This window comes from Delphinapterus leucas, chromosome 14 (assembly GCF_059928025.1).
Source record: "Delphinapterus leucas isolate spDelLeu-1000000601 "Yukka" chromosome 14, BTC_Dleu_Yukka2, whole genome shotgun sequence".
Lineage (NCBI taxonomy): Eukaryota > Metazoa > Chordata > Mammalia > Artiodactyla > Monodontidae > Delphinapterus > Delphinapterus leucas.
Window position 1 is genome coordinate 8727480 of NC_143142.1, and position 25535 is coordinate 8753014.

General features: G+C 43.0%; 1 protein-coding gene across 2 annotated transcripts in view; it reads right to left on the reverse strand.

The window, feature by feature from the left end:
• Positions 1 to 15516, reverse strand: part of PPTC7 (protein phosphatase targeting COQ7) — a 48667-nt gene extending 33151 nt beyond the window's left edge. Inside the window, exon 1 of one of the 2 annotated variants that reach the window (XM_089894485.1) lies at positions 15015 to 15516. In XM_089894485.1, the coding sequence (XP_089750611.1) occupies positions 15015 to 15237 (223 nt within the window). In that variant the 5' untranslated portion in view covers positions 15238 to 15516. The remainder of the gene's footprint in view (positions 1 to 15014) is intronic. The other variant, XM_022597755.3, reaches the window with a different exon arrangement.
• Positions 15517 to 25535: the final 10019 nt, after the last annotated feature.

A 25535-nucleotide genomic window follows, 5' to 3' on the forward strand; every position in this document is an offset into this window, starting at 1 on the left:
AAGTTGAAGGTTAAGTCACAGATAAAGGTCACTTCACTCCTTTCTGAGCTGCAACAGTATCTTCCTCAAATGCTAAATGCTGTCAGCAATGCTTTCTAGACAGGAGGAAGCAACAGACAAATCATCTGGGGGGCTCACACTTATTTTAAGATATGAACAGTAGAGACAGGGACCTTAGTGTGTTACAGAATTAAGGCCTTCTATTAAAGCTGAGGCTTCTGTTAGTTTTTAGATATTAGAAAATGTTACACAATGCCTAATAATTTAACGTTTAAATAAGAAAGTAACAGCAATTAAAGTCCAGCTATCTGATGTGTGTCTACTTGTACTGGCCCTGTAGGCTAAGAGAAAATTTTTCCTTCTATTTATAAGATTAGATCTAGAATTTCGGTCTTAAAGGTTAACCTAATATTTACAACAATTAAGCCATATACCCTGACCTAACCCTAAAGAGGATACTATTTTACCCCCTGCTTTCTCCACCCCTCTATAAAAATAAGAGCTGCTTTTTACTAAAACACCACCCTCTGGGAGAGGTCAAGTCACATGCAACCCTGGCACAAACGCTTTTTTAAAAAAAGTGAGAACATAATTCTTTTCAATAAGCCTGCCAAGTTAAGGTCTTCCCTGGTGGCACAGTGGTTGAGAATCCGCCTGCCAATGCAGGGGACATGGGTTCGATCCCTGGTCCAGGAAGATCCCACATGCCACGGAGCAACTAAGCCCGTGCACCACAACTACTGATCCTGTGCTCTAGAGCCTGTGAGCCACACTACTGAGCCCGCGCGCCTTGAGCCTGTGCTCCGCAATGAGAAGCCCGCGCACCGCAACGAAGAGTAGCCCCCGCTCACCGCAACTAGAGAAAACCCGCGTGCAGCAATGAAGACCCAACACAGCCAAAAATAAATAAATTTTAAAAATAAAAAAGCTTGCCAAGAACTGACCCTTAATTTCTGAAAATTATATTTCCCCTATATATTGTTCAACTAAGTAATGACCTTTGAGGGGGTAGAACAAGTAGCCTTTTTTTTTTTTTTAAGATTTATTTATTTGGCTGAGTTGGGTCTTCGTTGCTGTGCGCCAGCTTTCTCTAGATGCGGCAAGTGGGGGCTACTCTTAGTTGTGGTGCGCGGGCTTCTCATTGCGGTGGCTTCTCTTGTTGCGGAGCACGGGCTCTAGGCGCGCCGGCTTCAGCAGTTGTGGCACGCAGGCTCAGTAGCTGTGGCTTGCGGGCCCTAGAGCACAGGCTCAGTAGTTGTGGCCCACAGGCTTAGTTGCTCCGCGGCATGTGGGATCTTCCCGGACCAGGTCTCGAGCCCGGGTCCCCTGCATTGGCAGGCGTATTCTTAACCACTGCGCCACCAGGGAAGTCCTTTTCTTCTTTTTATTTTCCATACTTCCCCATTTTTCCAGTAATGAGTACATGTTGCCTTTATGGGAGAGATGATAAACTATATGAATTCAGTTAAGAATTGCATTTTACACTTACATTCAATATTAAAGTTAGTCAACACATTTTATTGAACATCTCCTATATGCAAGACATGTGGTGAAAGGGAGCCAAAGGGATTTACATACAATAAAATATTTCCCGCCCAGAGAAACTTAAAATCAAGTGGTAGTGCGGGGAATTGGAGCAGCTTAAGATAAATGGCTATAATAAAACAAAATAAACATGTACCACTAAAGCCAAAAGCAAGGAAGATCAGATTACATCTAGCTAAAGGAATTAGAAAAGCATTCATGGAGAAGTGTCTGATTTGAGCCTGGAAGGATGAAAATACCGAGTTGTGGGGGAGGAGGAGGCTGAGGAGAGAGGCATTTTGGGCAGTTCCCTGCGATTTCGACTAATATGGATAAAGTACAAGTAATAAAGGCGGAGGTTACAGCTCTAAGAGCAGAGAAACCTCACCTCTAGGTAAATGCCTATCACACCCCTGCCACGAACCTCTCACCAGCAATTAGCCGAAACAATGCACTGCAGGAGTTAAGGTATTTAGGAGGTCCCCCAGAAGCAAAGGGCTGGCCTGAGGCCACCAAAGCTCCTGTGGCCTACTGACTAGTTCAACAGGCTCGCTAAGGCCTTTATGTGCGTTAATTAAGGGGATTTGCTCAATTATTAGCCTAGGAATAGTTATAACTAAATAGTACTCAGACCCAGCAAAGACCCAGTAAAACAAAGTTTTAAATAATCAGTTCTGACTTAAAAGGCAGTGTACACACACTGGGCAAGGCTTTGGAGTCAGATCTGGGTTCAAATTCCAGCTCCAGGATTAGGATGAGGTGTACTAAGGGTGTCTTGGGTAGCTCTCTGAGCCTCATTATGTTCACCTGTAAATGGGAATAAAATCATGAACATCACAGTGCTGGTGTGAGGAACACGGATAATGGTGTTAAAGAGTGCCTCGTCACAGTGCTCAGCTCACGGCCAACATGCAATAAATGAGAGTTATGTCTCTCTTAAGGCCAGGGCTTCCCTGGTGGCACAGTGGTTAAGAATCAACCTGCCAATGCAAGGGACACTGGTTCGAGCCCTGGTCTGGGAAGATCCCACATGCCATGGAGCAACTAAGCCTGTGTGCCACAACTACTGAGCCCACGTGCCACAATTACTGAAGCCTGTGTGCCTAGAGCCCATGCTCTGCAACGAGAGAAGCCACCACAATAAGCCCCTGCACTGCAATGAAGAGTAGACCCCGCCTGCCGCAACTAGAGAAAGCCTGCACGCAGCAACGAAGACCCAATGCAGCCAAAGATAAATTAAAACAAAAAAAGGCCAAATAACAGTATATAGACCGGTCTGCCCTGTAGCAATCAGAAAAAAAGTCTTTGATCAGTGTTGGCTGCAAGCTCTACAAACACTGGTCTATGGTCACAATAAAAAGACAATTCCCACTCATATATAATGTTTAAAAGATGAGGGCTTCCCTGGTGGCACAGTGGTTGAGAGTCCGCCTGCCAATGCAGGGGACACGGGTTCGTGCCCCGGTCCGGGAAGATCCCACATGCCACGGAGCGGCTGGGCATGTGAGCCATGGCCGCTGAGCCTGCGCGTCCAGAGCCTGCGCTCCGCACGGGAGAGGCCGCAACAGTGAGAGGCCCGCGTACCGCAAAAAAAAAAAAAAGATGAGTGGTCCATTCAGCTTTTCTGGTCACACATCCACCACCATTCAATATTCCATTAAACATTTAAACAGCAACGTTTCCAAGCACTAAGGGACAAATCTATATTTGTCTCCAAAAAAATAAACGAAGAAAAAAGATTCATCTGCACCTTGAAAAAATAAATTATTTTCCAGAACTGACTCTGAAGTAACCTTATTTAACAAATACCTCTTAAGTGCCTGCTGCCTACTGTGTGAAAAAATAAATTATTTTCCAGAACTGACTCTGAAGTAACCTTATTTAACAAATACCTCTTAAGTGCCTGCTGCCTACTGTGTGCCAGAAATTTCTTAGAAATTTCTCATTTTACATGGGAAATCTTATAATGACAACCAACACATAAATGCTAGTGGGCCTAACCCTCTCCCTAGGTCACTACAATAACAGCAGCGCCTGTATCATGACTTTCCTGTCTCCTTTCTCCCACTCCGTAATGTGATCCCCTTCAGGGCTGAGTTTTTTTCATACTGGTAACGTCTTTCATTCTGGAGTGTTAGCCCGGTTCCTGGCACAACAGTTCTCAATTCTTGCTGCACATTGAGATTACCTGTGGAACCCAAGCCCTACCTCCTGAGCCAGTGTGCCCAGGGTAGGCCTGGGCCTTGTAACAAAGCATAAAAATCCAAACTATACAGGTGATTCTAATGAGACTCACTGTCAGAGCACTAAGGACTCAATAAAGACCAGCTGGATCCAAGCATGCCACGAACCAGATGATTCTACCTCTGAAATGTCTCTGCTACCCTGTTTTCAATTCCCAAAGTTTTGATTCTTCTCTTGCATTTCCTAACCTGATTAATGGCAGCCCAAACCACCCCACACTTCCAGCCTAGAAACCTTAAAGAAGCTTCCAGAAGCAAAACCTCAAAATCAACTCCAATTTCTCTTTCTCTTTCACCCTCTTCGTCCAGTTATCACCAAGTCCTGTTGATTCTTTGTCTGCAATGTGCCTGAAGCCCAATTACTTTCCAGTACCCTAAGTTAAAGCCCATTCTAGCTCAGACTATTTCAGTAGCTTCCTAATTGATCTTTTGCCTCCTGTTCTCCCATTACACCCTCTTTATCTTTTTTTTAAACAAGATTGCTATGTCCATATTACACTTCTAGTCAAATACCTTCCATGTATATACACTTATTTACTTGTATTTCTAAGAACATTCTCTAGAAGAATATACAAGAAACTGATAACACTGGTTTCTTTTGGGAGAGGAACTTTTGCAGCTAGGAGACATGGGTAGAGGGAGACTTTATGCACCCTTTTGAATTTTGAATACCTTTTCAATTTTGTACCATCTAAATGTGCTGCTTCTTCAGAAAAAAACAAACTAAACCCCAAACAACAAAAGCAAAACCATCTCCTATAGCTTCTACCAAAACCAAAAAACGAAACAACACCCAATATGGCAACTGTGACCTTTGACAATTTGGTCTTAACCTGTTTTCTAACATCAATTCTCAACCATCCTCCCAATGCCACCCCACCAGCCCAAACTACTCTCTAGCTACAAAACAGCTGTAGTTTGGGAAGTCTTCTACTGTGCATTTGCTGATCCCTCAATCTGGAGAGCCTTGCCAATCTTCTCCTCACTTGCCTCAGTTTATTGAAAAACCCATCTCTTGGGGCCTGACTCCATGCTTCCACAATATCTAACGTTTCTGTTCCTGTGCATATGTGTACCTTCTCCCCCAGACCGTGAAACTGCAAGGCTAAAGTCTATTTTGATCGTGGTCTTTTCCCCAGCACCTGTCAAGGACTAACAGGAAACAACCAGTAAACAATGAATTCAGTTGACTGTACTGATAAGTTAGAATACCAACATTCTGATAAAGCAACTTTCATCTGAGAACTACAAAAAGAGAATGAACCCACTGGGGATAAGGGTGGGGGGGGCAGGGATAAACTGGGAGATTGGGATTGACATATATACATTACTATATATAAAACAGATTAACTAGTAAGAACCTACTGCATAGCACAGGGAACTCTATTCAACACTCTGTAATGGCCTATATGGGAAAGGAATCTAAAAGAGTGGATATATGTATAACATTCACTTTGCTGTATACCTGAAACTAACATAACATTGTAAATCAACTATACCCCAATAAAAATTAAAAAAAAAAAAAAAAGAGAGAGAGAGAGAGAATGAACCATTATCTCATCCTAGAGTCGCACAAGGTGTTGTGCCCTCTTCTCACAGACTGTTAAAATAAGGCTGGATGGAAAGAGCCTTGAAAAGGAGTCTTGGAGATGACACAGCTCCCAGCTTTCTTTGCCACTAACTGGCTGTAGGACACTGGCTGTAGGACACTGGACACTGGCCAAATAACTTCTCTAAACTTTAGTTTTCTCATCTGTGAAAGAAAGGGCAGGAGGACAAATTCTCTCGAGAGTTCCTTTTTCTAAGATATAAGATTCTGGGATTCTAAGTCACATTGCAAGAAAAGGGAGCCTGTTTTAGAAACTCTTTATAAAATAAAAGCTAACAGATACAGCTATATTTTACTTTTCATATACAATAGTGAATTTACTGCATGAACTAGTTTTGAAACAAAGGCTCCATTTCAGGCTTCTCAATTTATCCTTTCCCCTTAGTACACCAACTTATGTATGTTTTCAGAGAAGTTTTGATAATGATCCAGAGGGTAAAAACACTGCCCCATGCCCTTTTACTTCAGTTTTAACCACCAGACTAGAATGTTGGAAACTTTTTTTCTCCTTTAGGCCACTGACAAAAAGGCAGGCCAACCATTTCTCAATTTGAAATTCTGATGAAAGAATAAAAGATAGTTATAGATTAATTGGCTTCACTGAATTCAGACAATCTGTAAATTATTTAATATGTATGTATAGAATGTATTCACAAAACACACCAAAGACCATTGATTGTTCAGTGAATTCAGGGTACATGAACAAGAAAATAAGATCAACATTGCAGCTCAAGAACCAAGAGAAGTGAATTTTTAAAAACAATACATGCATAAATGACACCTCTGTTTAGACTTTCTCATTTCATAGAAACACTGATGACCATATTACCAATTAGTATTCAAACTAGAGGCCAGGAACAGTTTTCCAGCTCTAATGTAAATAGCTCAAATCTATTTTCTTATTCAAAACTGCTATCCAAACACTGATGTGAAAACAGAAGCATTTTTTGTTGGCTTCATTCAGCACAGCTAACCTTTTGCATCTACTTCAAATGACAGCACAGACAAATTTTGATAAGTCAAAAAACCTACTGGAGATGGCATCCTTGAAAGATCAAAATGTACAGTCACAGTAGTGCAAAAAGAAAGAAGTTTCCTCTTCATGAGGGAATGAGTAAAAAGAAATGAGTAAAAGAAAAATCAGTGCAAAAATGTGTTGGAACTGGCTTGAGTCAAAATAGTACTCGGTCCCTCAACAGAAAGCACTCTTTGTAGTAAGTCACTTTTGCAGTCTCTGGCAAAGTTTTTGCAGTCATTTTGTAACCCTTGGGATTCATACCAACAATTCAATCCGTCCTAGAACTATTCACCAGCTACAAACTTACTCACCTCAAAAACAACTGTTTAAGAACCTAGTAAACTTATAAATTGTTAAATGTGACAGACTCAAGATCAACAATAAGCTTACTGATGAGAGTAATTTCATAGCAAATGGAAACATATAAATTAGTATAACCTTTCTGGAGGGAGCTACACTAATATTTAAATCAGAAACCTTTCAAAAGTTCACAGCCTTTGACTCAGGAACTCCTCTTCAAGGAATTTATCCTAAGGAAATACTTACATGTAGAGGTATTCACTCTAGTGTTACTTGTAACAGAAAATTGGAAATAATCTAAATAACTAAAAATAGAGGGCTTAATGGACTATATACACAGTAAAATATGATAGCTATGCTTATTATGGAAGTATGCTCAAGCTACATTACATTACAATAACATTACAGAGCAGAATACACACTAACCCAATCTTATTTACTAATATGTATACATACAATTGTATATACACAAAGGCTAGAGGAAACCATACTGACTATAATTGAGTTATGAGTTACAGGTATTTTACACCGTGCTTTTGTGAACATGTATTACTTTTTTTTTAAATTTATTTTATTTATTTATTGATTTTTGGCTCCGTTGGGGCTTCGTTGCTGCGCGTGGGCTTTCTCTAGTTGTGTTGAGTGGGGGTTGCTCTTTGTTCTGGTGCGTGGGCTTCTCATTGCAGTGGCTTCTCTTGTTGCGGAGCAAGGGCTCTAGGCGCGCAGGCTTCAGTAGTTGCGGCACACGGGCTCAGCAGTTGTGGCTCGTGGGCTCTAGAGCACAGGCTCATTAGTAGTGGCGCACAGGCTTAGTTGCTCCGCGGCATGTGGGATCTTCCCGGACCAGGTCTCGAACCCGTGTCCCCTGCATTGGCAGGCGGATTCTTAACCACTGCGCCACCAGGGAAGCCCCATGTATTACTTTTATAAGCGCAAAACAAAACCATTTATTTAAAAGCACTTGATGCGCAAGAGAAAACTTAGGTTCAAGTCCCAGCTTTGATACTAACCTTACTGATGAGTCAGCCTCATAGATGAGGAAATAGATGCAGATTAAGCAGAAATAAGAGCAACTATTTCATAGTTAAAAGATTAAATAAGGTAAAATATAAAAATACACTGTAAAATCTAGGGACTTCCCTGGTGGTACAGTGGTTAAGAATCCACCTGCCAACGCAGGGGACACAGGTTCGAGCCCTGATCCCGGAAGATTCCACATGCCGCGGAGCAACTAAGCCCAAGAGCCACAACTACTAAAGCCCGCACGCCTAGAGCCCACGCTCCGCAACAAGAGAAGCCACCGCAATGAGAAGCCCGCCCACAGCAACGAAGAGTAGCCCCCACTCTCTGCAACTAGAGAAAAGCCCTCGTGCAGCAACGAAGACCCAACGCAGCCAAAAAAAATAAGTAAAATCTAAAGCACTGTATATGTATAAAACACTGGTAAGTTGAACCATATTTTGTGTCAGATATTGAATAAATGTTTAGGAGAAAACAGAGTGAAGTATTTTCCACTCTTTAAAGAAAAGGTTCTGCTCCCTCACCCCCACCCCATCCACCGAAATCCTGTTTCGGATCCCATTCAAAAATATTTAGCATCTTTTCTTCTTTAAAATTTTAAACTGAAAGATCCGTGCCACTTGTCAACTCAAGTTTAAATGAGTAAGTGTGTGTTATCAGCCCAATGCCTCCTGCAGTTGGTCAGCTTTTGCAAAAAAGTTTTGATTTATGATGCAATTCTGTAAACTGTGAATTGTTTAATAACAGGAAACAAATGATTTTAGACCTCAGAGAGATAGAAAACTATCAGATTTTTAAAATATTTGACAACTCTCAAACAAGATAGATCACTGAATTTTATTACTAATGATAAAATTAGGATCTAGGTAACCAGTTCTTAAAATGAGACCAAAAGTTATCACTAATTTTGAAAGGCAAACCCACAAGGCACACCATTTTTCAACTGACTAGAAAAGTAAAATTTCTTTAGAAAGAAACTGTCAACTTACCTTTCCAAAGCATTTCCCTAAAAATTCTGAACCTAAAGCCCCAGGTAAGGCCTCTCTAAAAGGCACGGGGACCTATATAAAATGAATTTGCCATTTAGTTTGAAGTTGACATAAACGTTTATTCAAACCTGACATAGGCGTTTATTCAAAGGACATGGTTGTAGGTCAAATACTCTGACCTGGTGTAGTACTTCTTGAGTCACACGTAAGTACAAACTCCATTTGGATACTGTTGCAACCATTCAGGTTATGTATTGCCCAGTTCCAGAAAGCAGTGCTAAAGTTCAGGAACAGCCTCCTCCAATCCAGGTTCTCCCAACTCCCTCAACACCCTGCCCCCCCAAAAAAAAACCCACAGCACAACCAGTTAACATCTACATCTTATCTTCTGCTACAATTTAAAATCTTTTAACAAAAGTATATTTTCTAAAAAAGTATAAACAGTCATGCTTTTAAAATGCAATTACTTGCTCTATAAAAAAAAGATTTATCCAGATTCCTTTAAGGAGATTATTAACAAATTGAGAGAGAAGCTGGAAGTTAGGAAAATTTAAAACTAAGCTCAAGTATTTCTAGATTAAAGACTGAACAAAGGAAAAGTAGTTCTGACAGTATAACAAATGAGGAAATGACTTTAAAAATAATGTGCCTTATAAGAACCTTATGAAAAGTACAATATATAGCAAAATGAGAAAAATATTGGGGAGCAGGAGTTTAAGAAACAAACAGCAAAATTCCTCTATCCATCAACCCTATAATCTATTTATTACAGAATGACAGAATACTCAGAAGAGTCAGAGGACTAGTCAGTGGCTATTTGTCAGTAGCTTCTTAAACCCTGATGTTTCTGAGTCCTAGAAGGCTCTTTTACTGAACCCACAACTCTCACACTTCCTTAACATTCCACAATTTTCTCTTGAAAGCACACAGATTATTATGAAATCCAGCATATTTAAAGTACTGATTGATCTCAGAACTTACATATTTGATTGCTGACATTTAAAAAAGATTTCCCCCTCTATTAAATAATTATATTAATGATATATAAACATTATATATTAATGATATAAAATACATAAAAAACAACTATATTGCTCATAAAGTTGCAAAGTTACAATATGACCCAATGATTCCATTTCTAGGTATATACCCAAGAGAATACATATGTTCACAAAAAAGCCTATACATAAATGTGTCACAGCAGCACTATTCACAACAGCCAAAAAAGTGGAAACAACCCAATGTCCATTAATAGATCAATTTTTTTTAACGTGGTATATCCATACAATGGAATATTATTCAGCCATAAAAAGGAATGAAGTACTGATACATGGTACAATGTGGGTAAATCTTGAAAATCTTATGCTAAGTGAAAAAAGCCAGACACAAAAGACAGCATATTATATGATTCCATTTATATGAAATGTCCAGAATAGGCAATCTGTAGAGTCAGAATCTACTTTCTGTTGCCAGGGATTGAGGGAGGGGAGTTGGGAAGTGACTGCTAATAGGTAGGAGTTTTCTTTTGGGGTGATGAATACATTCTGGAACTAGTTAGTGGTGGTGGCTGCACAACCTTGTGAATGTTGTGCTACTGAATTTTTCACTTTAAAAGGTAAATGTTATGGCAGGTGAAAAAAATTCAGTCAGGGTTATGTCTGCTGTCAACAGGTGGATCAGACTGAATTTTGACTTTCAGAAAATTATGACTATATAATGAGACTAGTTTCCTGACACAGCTTGAAATCTAGATGAGGAAAATTCGAAAGAGGGCTTCTTGAAAGGTTGAAATTAACATGCACACACACTCTCCCAAGGTGACTAGTACTTTGTTAAAAGGACAACTCACTTTCAGATATAGAGGTTCTACCAAATACATTAAAATTACCATGACTGTTGGAAAACATCAAATTCTGCCTAATCAATTCACTTCCTAAATAAAATTTTTATCTTTATATTGTTTGTGTAATCCTCATACCTTAAGATAACTACTTTTTTCTTTTCTTTTGGCCATGCCTCGTGGCTTGCAGGATCTTAGTTCCCTGACCAGGGATTGAACCTGTACCCCTAGCAGTGGAAGCACGGAGTCTTAAACACTAGACCGCCAGGGAATTCCCAAGACAACTACTTTTAAGACTGTATTACTCACAAATACACTTCAAATTCCTGGCCACAATCAAAGTTATATCTAAAGGCTAGAATTTTTCATTTCTTTTTAAGGTTTCAAGTTAATCAAGCTTAAATAAACATTGTGCAGTTTTAAAAGAATTACTTTACAAGTCAGTATTCAGAAGTCAGAACTTACATGGCATACACCATGCTGTCTTTTTTCCAATAAACTGTTGTTTAGTATGCAGAGGAGTTTTTTTGCACTGTAGTGAGTCATAGAGTGAATAAAGAAGTTGTACACACACACACATCCCCATACCCTTGAGCAAGAAAAGCATTGCCAGAACGCTTTAACAGTACCAGAAGACAGATGGGTTTTGAATTCACCTATCTTGTCAAGAAAACTTAACCAGTGGTGTAACGGAAAGAGGACTGGAATGGGGTATCTTGGTGCTAGTCCTAATTCTGCCCTTAACTAGTGGAGTAACCTTAGCAGAGTGATTTGACCCTCTGTTGTGTCTTCAGTAAAATGAAAGAATTGGATTGCAACGTTCCTAAGTCTTACGACTCTCAACAGTCTTTGATTCTATTGTTAATTGGCTTAGGGCTGTGGGAGGCCCAGCAGTTACACGCTAGGCAGTTCTCATATTTTTACGTACTTAGGCAACCATGCCATATAGAGTAATAAGAGAACTCAGTATTAGTCACAGGGAAGAAGGAAAAAGAAAAGTGCGCATAGCTCCTGCTGGTACTGGTTTACTCCTGTTGGACCTAATAAAGAGAAAGCACCTTTGCCAATTTTCCAGGGGATAGGAGTAGTTCTTATGTCTCACCACACCCACCATAGTTGGTTTTTCCTAAAAGAAATCCAGTGGGACTCTACAAAAATGTTGTGAAGCACCAAGTACTTTTAGTCACTGCATGACTAATACAACAGATCAATTCTAAATTAAAGAAATAAATCAGCTTTCTCTTTCTAATACAAAAGAAATAAACAGCTTTCATTCCAAACAAAGAGTCCTAGATGACCACAGTGAGTTGCACAGATAACTTAGCGATAAACACAGTGTCAACCCAAAGAAAATGAATTATCTACAGAACTAGAAGGTTCAAAGCACTGAGGTTCAACATAACATTATTATTCGACATAGCCTTTTTTTTTTTTGGCCCCTCCGCACAGCTTGTCGGATCGCAGTTCCCCGACCAGTGATGGAACACAGGTCACGGCAGTGACAGCACCAAATCCTAACCACTAGGCCACCAGGGAACTCCCTCCACATAGCCCTTTAATGAAATTCATTTTACGACTCCAACTTCCAGAGTAAAAAGCAGTATTAAAAACTCACTGAGGGCTTCCCTGGTGGCACAGTGGTTGAGAGTCCGCCTGCCGATGCAAGGGACACGGGTTCGTGCCCCCGTCCGGGAAGATCTCACATGCCGCGGAGCGGCTGGACCCGTGAGCCATGGCCGCTGAGCCTGCGCGTCCGGAGCCTGTGCTCCGCAACGGGAGAGGCCACAACAGTGAGAGGCCCGCATACCGCAAAAAAAAAAAAAAAAAAAAACAAAAAACTCACTGAGACTCATCACCTCTTTCACAGCAAGAGATAATCAGACCTGCCTGGGATGGGACGGTGTCAATAAAACAGAAGTCACCATCATACAGACTGGATTGTGGAAACCAAAGATCAAATGAGGCCAACTCAGAAGTTGTATCAGGTGGCTCCCAAGAAGGCTTTCTGGAAGAACTCCTCCAAAACAGTCCTATCTAGAGAACCTGTGTTCCCTGATTTGCATGCAACTCTCTCTCTTAAAACGGCTCTTTGTCAAATATGGCCACAGACCACATAAGCAATCATCTGTCTGGTTATGCCTAGCAACATTCCTTTCAAGAGGGGTACAGAGCTGTAGTTCTTAATCTAGTACCCCTTCATGGACCTCTAGGTGGCACATGGATGGACTTCACGGGGTCAGTGAAGTCCCCAAGGACATATGCAAACTTTTGTCTCTCTGCACATTTTGGGGGCAAAAGAGCCCTTGGGCAGTAAACCAAGAGGCTGTGAACCAAGGAAAGTTAAGAACCACTGGTGGTTTAGAGACAGATGTAAAACAGAACAAATCTCCTGACAGTGCCCATGTAAATAAGACAGGAAGTAATGCCCATTATTTGAGATGCAAAATAACAAAGGGTGCTGTCTTTTCAAAACAAAAAGAAAATATGATATGATGGTCGGAAGTTCTTGAGGGTCAGGTATTCCACTCCCTTCATCCTCTAGTCTAGATGAGGAAAATGAGCTGAGAGGCTCTTTATCCAAAACCACAGGTCACAGAGTGGCAAAGCTGAGCACCAAACCAGGCCAGGTTTCTGCCAGGATGGTATGTTTATACTTTTTTCAGAATGGTTTTGACCAAAATTTTCCTTATGAATACCCCACTCCATTAAGCAGGTAGCCTTCAAAAAATTTAAAATCAAGCTTCAGCCTAGAAATTTGACACATTAAAATATCCCCCAAATCATAAATCAAATCACAAATCTTTCAAATAAGCCAGCACATAGCAGATTTATAAGGCAGAACCTTAGTGGCTCAATATCCCCTATCCTGCTGCACTATAAGTGCGACTTGAAAAAGCAGCACAGGTCACAAGCTTCTAATTGTGAAGTGCCTCAAATGTAATGAAAAACGACAGCCACTGACAGACCTTTTAAAAAGATACCGAGTCAGGGTCAAGCTGACTTTAGAGTGGATTTGTAGGACTTCAATTTGCAAGTTCCCACAGGGAACTTTACTCAATACTCTGTAATGACCTATATGGGAAAAGAATCTAAAAAAAGAATGGGTATATGTGTAACTGATTCACTTTGCTGTAGAGCAGACACTAACGCAACACTGTCAATCAACTATACTCCAATAAAAATTAAAAAAAAAATTTGCAAGTTCCTTTCTGAGGAGTCTTAAGTGTTGCCTAAACACTAACTGATTTTTTTCAACCCAGGTAATGGAGACTTTCATGAATTAAACTGATAACCACTTTTCTAGTTCTATGTTCACAAACAGTACATGAGTAGAAGCAAAAATAATAGGCAGTTATTCTAAGACCAAATTAAAAAATAATTATGGTCATAAAGTTACAGGTCCATTTGTTCCAATGCCTAACTTTGCCTCAGAATATGAAATTTAAAGTAATCAAAATAATCTCACCTGAGAAGTGAAACCAAAGCGACATTTGAACCTAAGTTCAATGACAACATGTCCTTCAATTACAAAGGAAGTGCTTTATTTATTAAAAGAGATTTAACGGCATAGGAATCTATGGCATACGCACTGCCTCCAAAGACATACAATATGGTAAAGTTTCTGATCGCTTGTGAATTATATTTAGCCATTTCTGCAAGCTCTAACTCTAGACTCCCAAACCCTAAGGTGTAACTGGAATGGGCCATTGGAAGCACCTGTGGCCTTTAAAGGCTTTAACCAATTCTCAAGGCTTTCTTGGCCGCAGTCTAGAAAAGGGTTTGACCATTCTATTTTGGGTCAAGGAGACTCTCTTACACCCCAAGTGACCTCAAGTGGGCAAGATCAGTTTGGAAGAATGCACTGCGAGTGATTTTTCACCAGGCCAGCGGCCTCCGCTGCGAGACTTCCAAAAGGATGTAGATCTGGTCTCGATCGAGACAACGAAAGAATGCGGCTGGGCTGTGTGGGGCTCACGACAGCCAGTCGGCTCGGGATCCCGCTGCCCGCGGCCGGACTGTGGCGTCAGGAGCGTGAAGAAGCAGGGATCCCCGGGGCACGCAGAGGGAGGAGAGAGGAGAGAGGGCGGGAGCCAGAGCGAGGTTCGGAGACTGCAGGTGTCGCCGGGGGAGGGGACGAGATCGTCCGGGGCTGGCACTACCAAGTGACTAACAGTGCGGTTCCGGACTCGGGCAAACTGGTCACATTCTCAGGCTGTGTGACCTTGAGCGTGTGGCTCGCCCGCTTTGCGTCTCAATTTCCTCATCTCTAAAATGGGGGTTGTTCAAGCGGAAAACGCACCTTGGATCGCTTGGCAAGGCGCCTGGCACATAGTAAGCGCTCCGTACAAATGAGCTACTACTGGCTCTCGGGCTCCTCTTACCGCCCGGAGGAGCGAGGAAAGCCCCGAGCAGGGGAGTCCCCAGGAGGCGGATCCCGGGCTGGGAAGGGGGGACCTGGCCGGGCACTCACCGAGCACGTCTGCCGAGCGGTGCCGGGCTACGAAGCACGCATCGTCTCCGTAGCACGCGCCCTTCTTAAGGAGGCCCTTACGGAAGTCCTTGCCGAAGCCGCAGCCGGCCGTCACGAGCCCGTAGTCGCCGCCGCCGCTGCCGCCGGCCCTGGGGTCGGTCTGCGAAAGGCCGCCGAGCACGGCGCGGGCCACCAGTCGCCCGTACGAGAGGACCGAGAACATCGCCGCCGCCGCCCCCCCGAGGAGGCGGGGGGCCCGGGGAGCAGAAGGACGCGGAGGCCCGGAGCCGGCTCTCTCCTCAGCCGCAGCCGCGCCGCCGCCGGGACGCTCCTCAAGGCGGCGCGCAGTCGCCGCCGCCCCTTCCCGACGCGCGGGGCCTCGCACACGCTCCGCCGCGCGCACTGGAGCCAGAGCGAGGTCAGAACCGGCGGCTCCTCCGCCTCAGCCCGACTGGGGTCCCGGCTGCAGCCACCACTGCCGCCGCCATCTTCCACTCCGCTAGCGTGTTCCGGGCCTCGCCGGCAGCACCGCCCCCTTTGTGGCCACGCCTATAGCCCCGCCCACGGCCCGCTGCTTAGGCCCAAGCCCCGCCTCCTCGGCTCTGTGCCCTACGCAGCCACAGAGGTCGAGCGTGCGCAGAGGATGTGGACACAATATCTCTTGGGAGTTGTAGTCCAAGAGTTGTAGTCGCTTTTTTACTTCACTGCCTAGCTTCAAGGACCTAGGAGGATTCCCCAGACGCGGGACCTAAGTTAAAATACCGAGAATTACAGGTGGGCTGTTTTCTCCCCTGCTTTAACCATGTCTTTTAAAAGCTATTGTTTTAAATAACGCCACTATTCCTTTAAAGAAAAACCTGGAAGAAAGTATCGGGTCACATATCATTATTCTGTAGTATATATATTAAGAAACTGAAGTACACTAATCTAGTGACACCTCCAGAACTTATATATTGGAAGGGTTTACGGGAGGCAATCTGTTTGGAAAGAAGAGCCGTTTTGCATAATGTTTAGGAAAATTCGAGAAAATACTATATGTTCCTATTAGACGGTTGGGTGAGGATGGAGGGTTAGTGATGGAGATTCAGGCACGGCCACTGCAGCCATGTCATACAGAAGTGTTTCAGACTTTCAGACGGTTCTGCCAAGTGGGGAATAAAAAATTCTAGGCCCCAAATTTCTTTGCCTCAAATCTTAATTTTCTTGAAGGTCCACCTAGCTAAACAGGTCTTCTCCCCACCTCTGACTTGGGTGCTCAGAGAGGTCATGCAGTGCCAAAGACTTGCAAAGATGAGGGCCCTGCCTCTCTCCTCCCACAGCTGCCACCTCTTCTCATCAGAAGGACAACTCTTAGCAAGAAAGGCAAAAAAAAAAAAAAAAAGAAAGGCAGCTCCCCTACTTTTTTTTTAAGCTCTCAGCCCACCCTTAACAAAGACATCACAGTAGCCTTCTCCAGATTTTGACTAAGCAACCTTCTTCTGAAAATATTTAGATTGAAAAATAACTAAATTTAATGGGGAGTTTGTAATGTAATGTGAAGATTAGCTCACCAAATGTGTGTAATATGTTTGTATGTGTGTATGAATGTACATTCAAATTACATACCATGCTGGTGGGACTGTACATAATCTAGCCCCTGCATACCGCTCCACCGCATTTGGTCCTGTGCCCCCTTCACTAACTGGGCTCTAGTCATGCTCACAGTTGCCTCAGGGCCTTTGCTTTCGCTCTTCCTTCCACCCACTAGAATGTAATTCCATTACATGAGGGTCCTGTCCTCTTTCTTACTGTATCCCCAGAACATATGGGCACACAGTAAATACTTTAGTAAATAAATGAAAGAATGGGGCTTCCCTGGTGGTGCAGTGGTTGAGAGTCCGCCTGCCGATGCAGGGGACACGGGTTCGTGCCCCGGTCCGGGAAGATCCCACATGCCGCGGAGCGGCTGGGCCCGTGAGCCATGGCCGCTGAGCCTGCGCGTCCGGAGCCTGTGCTCCGCAACGGGAGAGGGCACAGCAGTGAGAGGCCCGCGTACCGCAAAAATAAATAAATAAATAAATAAATAAATGAAAGAATGAATGAATATTTCACTATATCCTAAGCACCCCAAAGGCAAGGATCATTTGCCATTGTATTATTACAACTAACGGGCAATGTGTAAATGTTGAATAAAAGAAGGGATAATTGAATAGGAAGCATAAATAATATAAAAATAGTATTTGTTGAATAAAGGAATGACTGAATGAATGGATTCAGGAATAAAAGAAAACTGAGATTTGAGGCAAGTGATCTAATTTGGAATACTTTTTGGTTTTATTGAAACATAGATGTATATCACCGAGAAGCACTGGTCCTTTTCTGGTTCACTTTTGACAGAACTGTAGTTCCTCTGGGGAGTCCCATCTCATTCTATAAATGAATCTCTTTTATACCTTTTTAAATTCATCTAAAGACCTGTAAACCATCCACTCAAAGCACATTCCGTTATCCCAATTACTGTCATCATTAAACACTTTTGTGATTCACAGTGTGCTAAGTACTCTATATGTTTCTGTCCTTAAGGGTTTTCATCAAAATTGGACTGAACAAACCACTTCACATAATGAGTGGCATTTTGTCAAAGGTGTAGACAAAAAAAAGTTCATTTACTGGTTAAAAGATATAGCGATCCTAGGAATGTAGTTACACCTTGCTATTTTTTATGGCCCACAAGAATTGGAGAGCGCCCAGAATGAGGGGGTGGAGCTTTGTGGATCCTCTGCTTGGCATTTATGTCTGTGCCAGCTGTGCTAAAGGTTGTTCTTTCAAGCACACACCACTACCAAATCCCAGCCAGGATGTCAGGTAATTCTACCCCAAGGACAAACTTTTTAAAATAGCACGTCAACCCCTGTTCCTTGCCTCAATTAGACTGCTCCTACCTTTCATTTTCAGGGCATATATTACCTGATTTCCATGTCACTCACAAGAACCGGTTGGATGAGATGAGCAGCAACATAAGATGTGACTCTGACGCTGGTAACCTCTGCTCTGTTGGGGTGACTGTTTTCACAGTTAAATGATACGAGTGCCTTGAGTTTCCTGCAAATGAGTTTTCTGCAAATGAGTTGCTCTTCGGAGCACAATGTGAACAGAATCCTTTCTCAAAGATCCTTTGCACCTTTTCGGAAAGGAGAGGAGACAGGGCCTCATGTTCCCTTGAATCATTTATTCCAGAGCCAGTTCTAAAAAGTTTCACTATGTGGGGAAGCCAGGAGAGGGTACTTTGAAAAGAAAAAGAAAACCATCTTCCCCTGCCCTCCCCCAGGAGCACAATTCACTTGTGACATTTTGCTAGACTTAAAAAGCCCTAAGAGTTTTCTCCCTTAACAGAGTTACATTCCTAGCACTTCAAGGATTCCTGGGAGGTCACTTGTCACTCTCAGAAGCGAGCAAGTGGTGAAAATACTATCTGTGTTCCCAGAGCACCTCTATGGCATTAGGAAAGAGCTTTGCACTGGACTTACCCCCAGCACCTAAAAAAAGAAAAAAAAAAGGCATGAATTCCCTAATGAGATTTTCTGCCACACTGGTACACTGATCTTGTCTGATTTCTTTCTGCTAACCTATTCAAAATGAGAATTAATTAGTTTCTCATCCTTGGTACTATTGACATTTGGGGCCAGATAATTCTTTATTGTAGGGGGCTGTCCTACACATTGAAGGGGGTTTAGCAGCATCCCTGACTTGTACCTACTAGATGCCATTAGAACACCTCACCCCCTAGTTGGGACAACCAAAAATGTTTCCAGAGTCTCCAGATATTGCCAAATGCCCCTGGGGGTGGGGGGCAGGCAAAATCACCCCCAATTTAGAACCACTGGGTTATACTGATGCCTTGCAAGTGAACAAATATTTGGGGAGCACTTGTTAAGTCTGAGGCTCTGGGCTAAGGATAAAAAACATTGGTGCCTTCATGGCAGTCACAGTATTGACACAGAGGGTTAAAATTAAGTAAATTTAGAGAGAAAATAAACACCACTGGTTGAAATAAAGGAGTGTGAGGAGGAGAAAGAGGACCCATTGGGGTGGGAGAACACTCAGGGCACCTCACAGAGGGTGACATTTGTGAGAGGCCTACATGGACAGAGGTCTGAGGAGGGGGTATAACCAATCCAAGTGAAAGAAATGGAAACTCAGCGAATGCAGAATGATTGGAGAACAAGTAGTCTAGTGCAGCTCAACCTTAGGGTTTGAATGAGGAATAATGAGAAATGGAGCTAGGAAAATAGTTTAGGAACTATTTAGCCATAAAAAGGAATGAAGTGCTGATACATGCCTCAACATAGAGGAACCTTGAAAACATTATACTTTTTTATTTTTAATATTTATTTACTTATTTATTTGGCTGCGTCGGGTCTTAGTTGTGGCACACAGGATCTTTTAGTTGCAGCATGTGAACTCTTAGTTGTGGCATGCAGGATCTAGACCACACATTGTATGATGCTATTTATATGAAATGTCCAGAATAGGCAAACCTCTAGAGACAGAAAGCAGATTAATAATTGCCAGAGGCTGGGAGGAGGGAGAATGGGAAATGATTGCTAATGGGTTTGGGGTTCCTCTTTGGGGGAATGAAAATGTTCTGGAATTAGTAGTAACGGTTGCATAATCTTATATATATACTAAAAAACAATGAACTGTACACTTTAAAAGAGTGAATTTTATGATATGTGAATACCTCAATTAAAAAAAATAGGACCTACTGCAGAGGGCCTTATATGTTAAGCTGAAGGTACTTAATGCTGGAGACAACAAGGAGTCACCAAATGCTTTTAATATGCTAGTAATAATAATAAAATAATAAATAATATTATAATAAAATAATAAAACAAGAATAGTAATGAAAGTGAGAGCAATAGATACCATGGATTGAGCAATTCCTATGTGCATTACCTGTATGGTCTGCACTGACCACCTATTTACACATGAAAACACCCAACAGTCCCATCTGCATTTCACACAGGACTTATTTTGTTTATTGTTTGTTTCCTTCCTGACTAAAATGTACGTTCCATAGGAGCAGGGGATTTTGTGTATTTTATTCACTACTTTATCTCAAGGGTCCAGAACACTGACTAGCATACAATAGGTACTGAATAAATACGTAAGAAGTGAATGTTGTTGATTAAGAGAACCTTAGAGGTCACATAGAACAAGCAACTTGTTTTACAGCTGAGGAAAGGGGGGCAAATAACATGTTCCTCCCATAGGAATTTAATGGGTGGAGCTGGGCCAACTGGAGAGGTATCCAGGAGACTCTTGGTGCCTGCCCTGCAAAGCCCCTTTGAAGGCACTAGCCACAAGCTGTTCTTTCCATTGAACTTACCTTTCTTTGTATTGTGTGTGATGGTCATGTTTCTCCCACCTATTATCCATTCCCCCCATTCGCTGAAAATAGTATTTTGATTCCTTGGAGGAATAATCCATGTTGGTTCATGTGGTTTGTGTGGAACTAGATGGCAGAGAGACGCATGACCCAGGTCTGACCAATCAGTGCACTGCATTCTCTTGGTCACGATTGGTCCAGTAGGAGAGCACATGACTCAAGCTAGGTGAGTGAAACTCCATTATGGGATTTTGCTGAAAGCATTAAGGAGAAATTCTCACAGGGTTTCTAAGCTGGTAGAGTGAAAGCTTGGAGCTGCTGATGGCCATTTTTGCCACTGCTTGGGAAGAGCTAGCCTGAGAATGAAGGGAATTCAGAGAGAAGCAGAGTCTAGAGATGGTAGGAAACAGCCTTCGTGATAACGATTAAACCCCTGAATCTAGCTTTGCCTGAAGAAAGATCAGTCCCTCTACTCATATTAATTCCCTGATTTGCTTAAGCCACTTTGAGTTTGGCTTGCAAGGAAGTGAATCCTGACAAACACATCATATGATCCTCATAGCATGACTATAATTACTGAATCAAGAATAAGTCACCAGGGGCTTCCCTGGTGGCACAGTGGTTAAGAACCCGCCTGCCAGTGCAGGGGAAATGGGTTCGAGCCCTGGTCCAGGAAGATCCCAGGTACCGTGGAGCAACTAAGCCTGTGTGCCACAACTACTGAGCCTGTGCTCTAGAGCCCATGAGCCACAGCTACTGAGCCCACGTGCTACAACTACTGAAGTCCACGTACCTAGAGCCCGTGCTCTGCAACAAGAGAAGCCACCACAATGAGAAGACTGTGTACCACAACGAAGAGCAGCCCCCACTTGCCACAACTAGAGAAAGCCCATGCACAGCAACAAAGACCCCATGCAACCAAAAATAAATAACAAATAAATTAATTAAAAAAAAAAGAATAAGTCACCAAACCAAAGGCAGCTTTTAGAAGGAAACTTATCCTCCGCCAATTTACATAGAGGAGAGGGAACTGCCACTTCTCAGTAGAAAAACGGCTGAAGCAAAACTTCTGCTCTCTTTCTTTACTACCTCCATGAGATGAGGATAGGGTCTGATTGGTGGATTCAGAAAAAGATGCTGACGTTACTGAACTGAACTCGGGTCCACTTGCCTGATGCTCAGCAAAGCCAATCTACTGAAGCCAGGTTGTGGTAAAGAAAAGTACAGCATTTATTTGCAGGGCACCAAGCAAGGAGAACAGGCAGCTAGTGCTCAAAAGACCAAAACTCCCCAATGGCTTTCAGGCAAGTGTTTTCTGTTTTTTGTTTTTTCTCTCTATTTGTGGCTTATTTTTTTCACCTCTTAACATTGTGTCCTTTGATGAACCAAAGAATTTTTTTTTGGCTGCGTCAGGTCTTTGTTGCTGCATGCAGGCTTTCTCTATTTGTGGTGAGCGGGGGCTACTCTTTATTGTGGTGCACAGGCTTCTCATTGCAGTGCCTTCTCTTGTTGAGGAGCATGGGCTGTAGGCACACGGGCTTAAGTAATAGCACGCAGGCTCAGTAGTTGTGGCGCACAGGCTTAGTTGCTCTGCAGCATGTGGGATCTTCCTGGACCAGGGCTGGAACCCATGTCCCCTGCATTGGCAGGTGGATTCTTAACCACTGCACCACCAGGGAAGCCCCCAGGCAAGGGTTTTTAAAGGCAACATTGGGAGTGAGGGTTGCAGGGTGCATGATCAGCTTGTGAACGTTTTTCTGATTGGTTGGTTGTGAGGTAACAGGGTGATGTTTCGGGAATATTCATCAGCCTTCTGGTTCCAACCAGTCTGGGGTCTTCGCGTTTGTGGTCAGCATGTTGTCACCATCCTCCACCTGCGGGGGAGGGTCTTAATTTCTGCAGAACAGTTCAAAGGTATGTGTCAGATTGTTGTCTATATCCCTTTGGGAGGAACTAGGAATCCTGTGACTCTACTGTTCTAGTCATTAACTGCTTTAGTCTGCTTTTTGAAACTTGGGGAAGGCCAAATAGGAAGTGGGGTACACGGAGGGGCTTGTACCTGGGAAGGCCCTGCAGGGTCCTGCTCAGTTTCAGTCCCATCTTTTCTTTGATACTGCTTAATCCTGAGCGGAACAGGGGTGGGACAAGAAAGGGTATAAAGTGTAGGATAGAGAGGTTAATCATAAAGGTGGCAGGGGAACTCAGTTTTAGGGGGACTGGGTTTCAATGAGCATGTTGCCCAGTCCTTTCTCTTTATTCTTTCTTGCTGTGGTCTGTCCTTTGGATACTTGTTTCCTCCTCTGCCATGGGGAGCCTGTCCCTCTGGAGGAGGCCTGCAGTCTGTGACCAGGTAACTCAGTGTAATCCAAATGTAGATTGTGTGCACAACAAAGCCATGTTCTCCAATCAGGCTCATCAATAAAGCTGATACTTGGAGCCCCAGCTGCCTGATTCATGCATCTACATCTCAGTGGGTTTAGAATTTGGAAGGGTCAAGAAGGGGTAATTAATTATCACTCCATGAACCCCAAACATGTTAATTTTCTCTTCAGAAAACCTCAGAGATGGGCACGAAGGCTGACATTTGGGGGCTAAAATAACACATGGGATCAGGTTTCTGGTGTAGTCAGGGCTCTAGGCTGAAAGGTAATTGTGGGTTAAGTGGATTCTTGACCTGAGCAGTTTGTGACAGCTACAGTTGTTCGGTAAGATTTTAACTGGCAAGGGCCTGAGTACGAGGGCCTCTAGGGCAGGCCTTGACCTAACCCATGAGAGTACAGCTTTGACCTCAGCAGGCAGCTGGGACAGGGATTACGTTATTGGGAAAAAAGCCTTTCTGTCCCAGGGAAGGCTTACCTTAAAGAGGGCAAAGCTTTAGCTTACAAACATTTAGGCTCTGATGGGTAGAAGATTTTTGCTTCTTGTATTAGGTGTTTCAGCAAAGCTTCAGGATGGATTTTAAACAGCAAAGACAACTAAATTCTGGAGTCAACAGAGATCTTGTCTGTGAGATTGTAGCCTTTTTACAGCATGAGCACAGGGAATAGTAGGTGGATGCTGCAAATCTGTTCTTCTGTAGGTCGTTCTGAGCTTCATTCAGGGTCATGAGCAGAACCTGTGAAGGGGCTGATCTCTTGACTCCATTTGGCTTGTCACATGCCGGTAAGGTTCACCCCACTACTGGGATTGAGGTTTGCTCTGATTTGTTAATTGCATAAGCCTTGATCATGACTTTGGATCTGGGGAGCCAAGACCCTGAGTTTACCTGCAGAATGGGGGCATATTTTGTTAGTGAAAACAAATGAATAGAACAAGACCCTTATATAGGAGATATGCTTCTTCTGGGGTTGAGGTAGAGAAAGCTAATGAAAATCCAAAAGCTAAGAAGGCAGTTAATGAAGCTTATGCCTAAAAGACTTTGTCTCTGGGAAACAGGTTTATTCAGGCAATCAAGGAAGAACTAGGTTGTTTTAAAAAATATGATTCTGGGGCTTCCCTGGTGGTGCAGTGGTTGAGAGTCTGCCTGCCGATGCAGGGGACGCGGGTTCGCGCCCCGGTCCTGGAAGATCCCACATGCTGCGGAGCGGCTGGGCCCGTGAGCCATGGCCGCTGAGCCTGTGCGTCCGGAGCCTGTGCTCCGCAACGGAAGAGGCCACAGCAGTGAGAGGCCCGCGTACCGCCAAAAAAAAAAAAGATTCTGTCATGTATATTTGAAAGTTGCTGAGAGTGGATCTAAAAAGTCTTCATCACAAGAAAAAACATTTTTTTTTGTAACCATGTATGGTGATGGATGTTAACTAGAATTACTGTAGTGATCATTTTGCAATATATACAAATATCAAATTATTTTTAAACTAGTATAATGTTATATGTCAAATATACCTCAAATATAACAGTTTTTAAAAACAGCTCTGTCATGCTACCAGAACAGAACCAGTGGAAGAGTGAAAGGCAAATAAAAGAAGACTGACTGAGTAAACTGGAGGAAGGCAGGGATTTTTTTTTTTTTTTACAATATTTTTAATCATGCTAAAGAGAAACAGACACATAGATCTGGAAGTGAGACTGGCAGAGGTAACAGCAGATTTCTGTCTTCTCCCATCTGTTGCCCCCTGTGGGGCATGAATCCTTGGTTCCGGGAGGAGAATGGGGGGATGTTTGCACTCCTTAAACTGCTCTTTTTTGCTTGGAATTTTCTTTCAATGCGGGTATAATTGACTTCACCCAGGTTTTCTGTGCCCTGTGGGATGCTTTTCCTCTGTGGTCTCAAAAGTCTTTGCTTCCAGCTTGCTCCCATCTTCACAATGATTACTCTCCTCAGCAGGGCAGAGATTTTTCAAAGCTAAAACTGTGATCTTAGTAGACAGACCAGACAGATGTGAAAAGGAAATGAGTTTGGTTTTTTTAAATTATACTTAAAAAATTTTTTTTCTTTCCCTTTGGCCATGCCCCGAGGCTTGCGGGATCTTAGTTCCCCGACCAGGTATCGAACCCGGCCCCAGAAGTGGAAGTGTGGAGTCCTAACCACTGGACTGCCAGGGAATTCCCGGGAAATGAGTTTTTGAAGGCTCAGCTAGGTAGATATTAAGAGGGTGAATAGACTTATACCTATGTGGAAACGAGAGGAAATAGAGGTAAAATTACAGATTTGTGGGAAGATATTATTTTAAAAGTGGTGGGAGGACATTGGTAGTCCCTCTGGGGGGAAAAGAAATTAAATTGGATCCCTAACTCACAACATATACAAGAGTAAATTCCAGAGGTCAAAAGCAAAAGCAGGGGCTTCCCTGGTGGCGCAGTGGCTAAGAACCTGCCTGCCAATGCAGGGGACATGGGTTCAAGCCCTGGTCCGGGAAGATCCCACATGCCGCGGGGCAACTAAGCCTGTGTGCCACAACTGCTGAACCTGCGCTCTAGAGCCCGTGAGCCACAACTACTGAAGCCCACGTGCCTAGAGCCCGTGCTCTGCAACAAGAGAATCCACCGCAATGAGAGACCCGCGCACCACCACAACGAAGAGTAGCCCACGCTCGCTGCAAGTAGAGAAAGCCCGCATGCAGCAACGAAGACCCAACACAGCCAAAAAAAAAAAGAGAAAGGACTTGAATAGACATTTCTCCAAAGAAGGTAAACAAATGGCCAATAAGCATAGG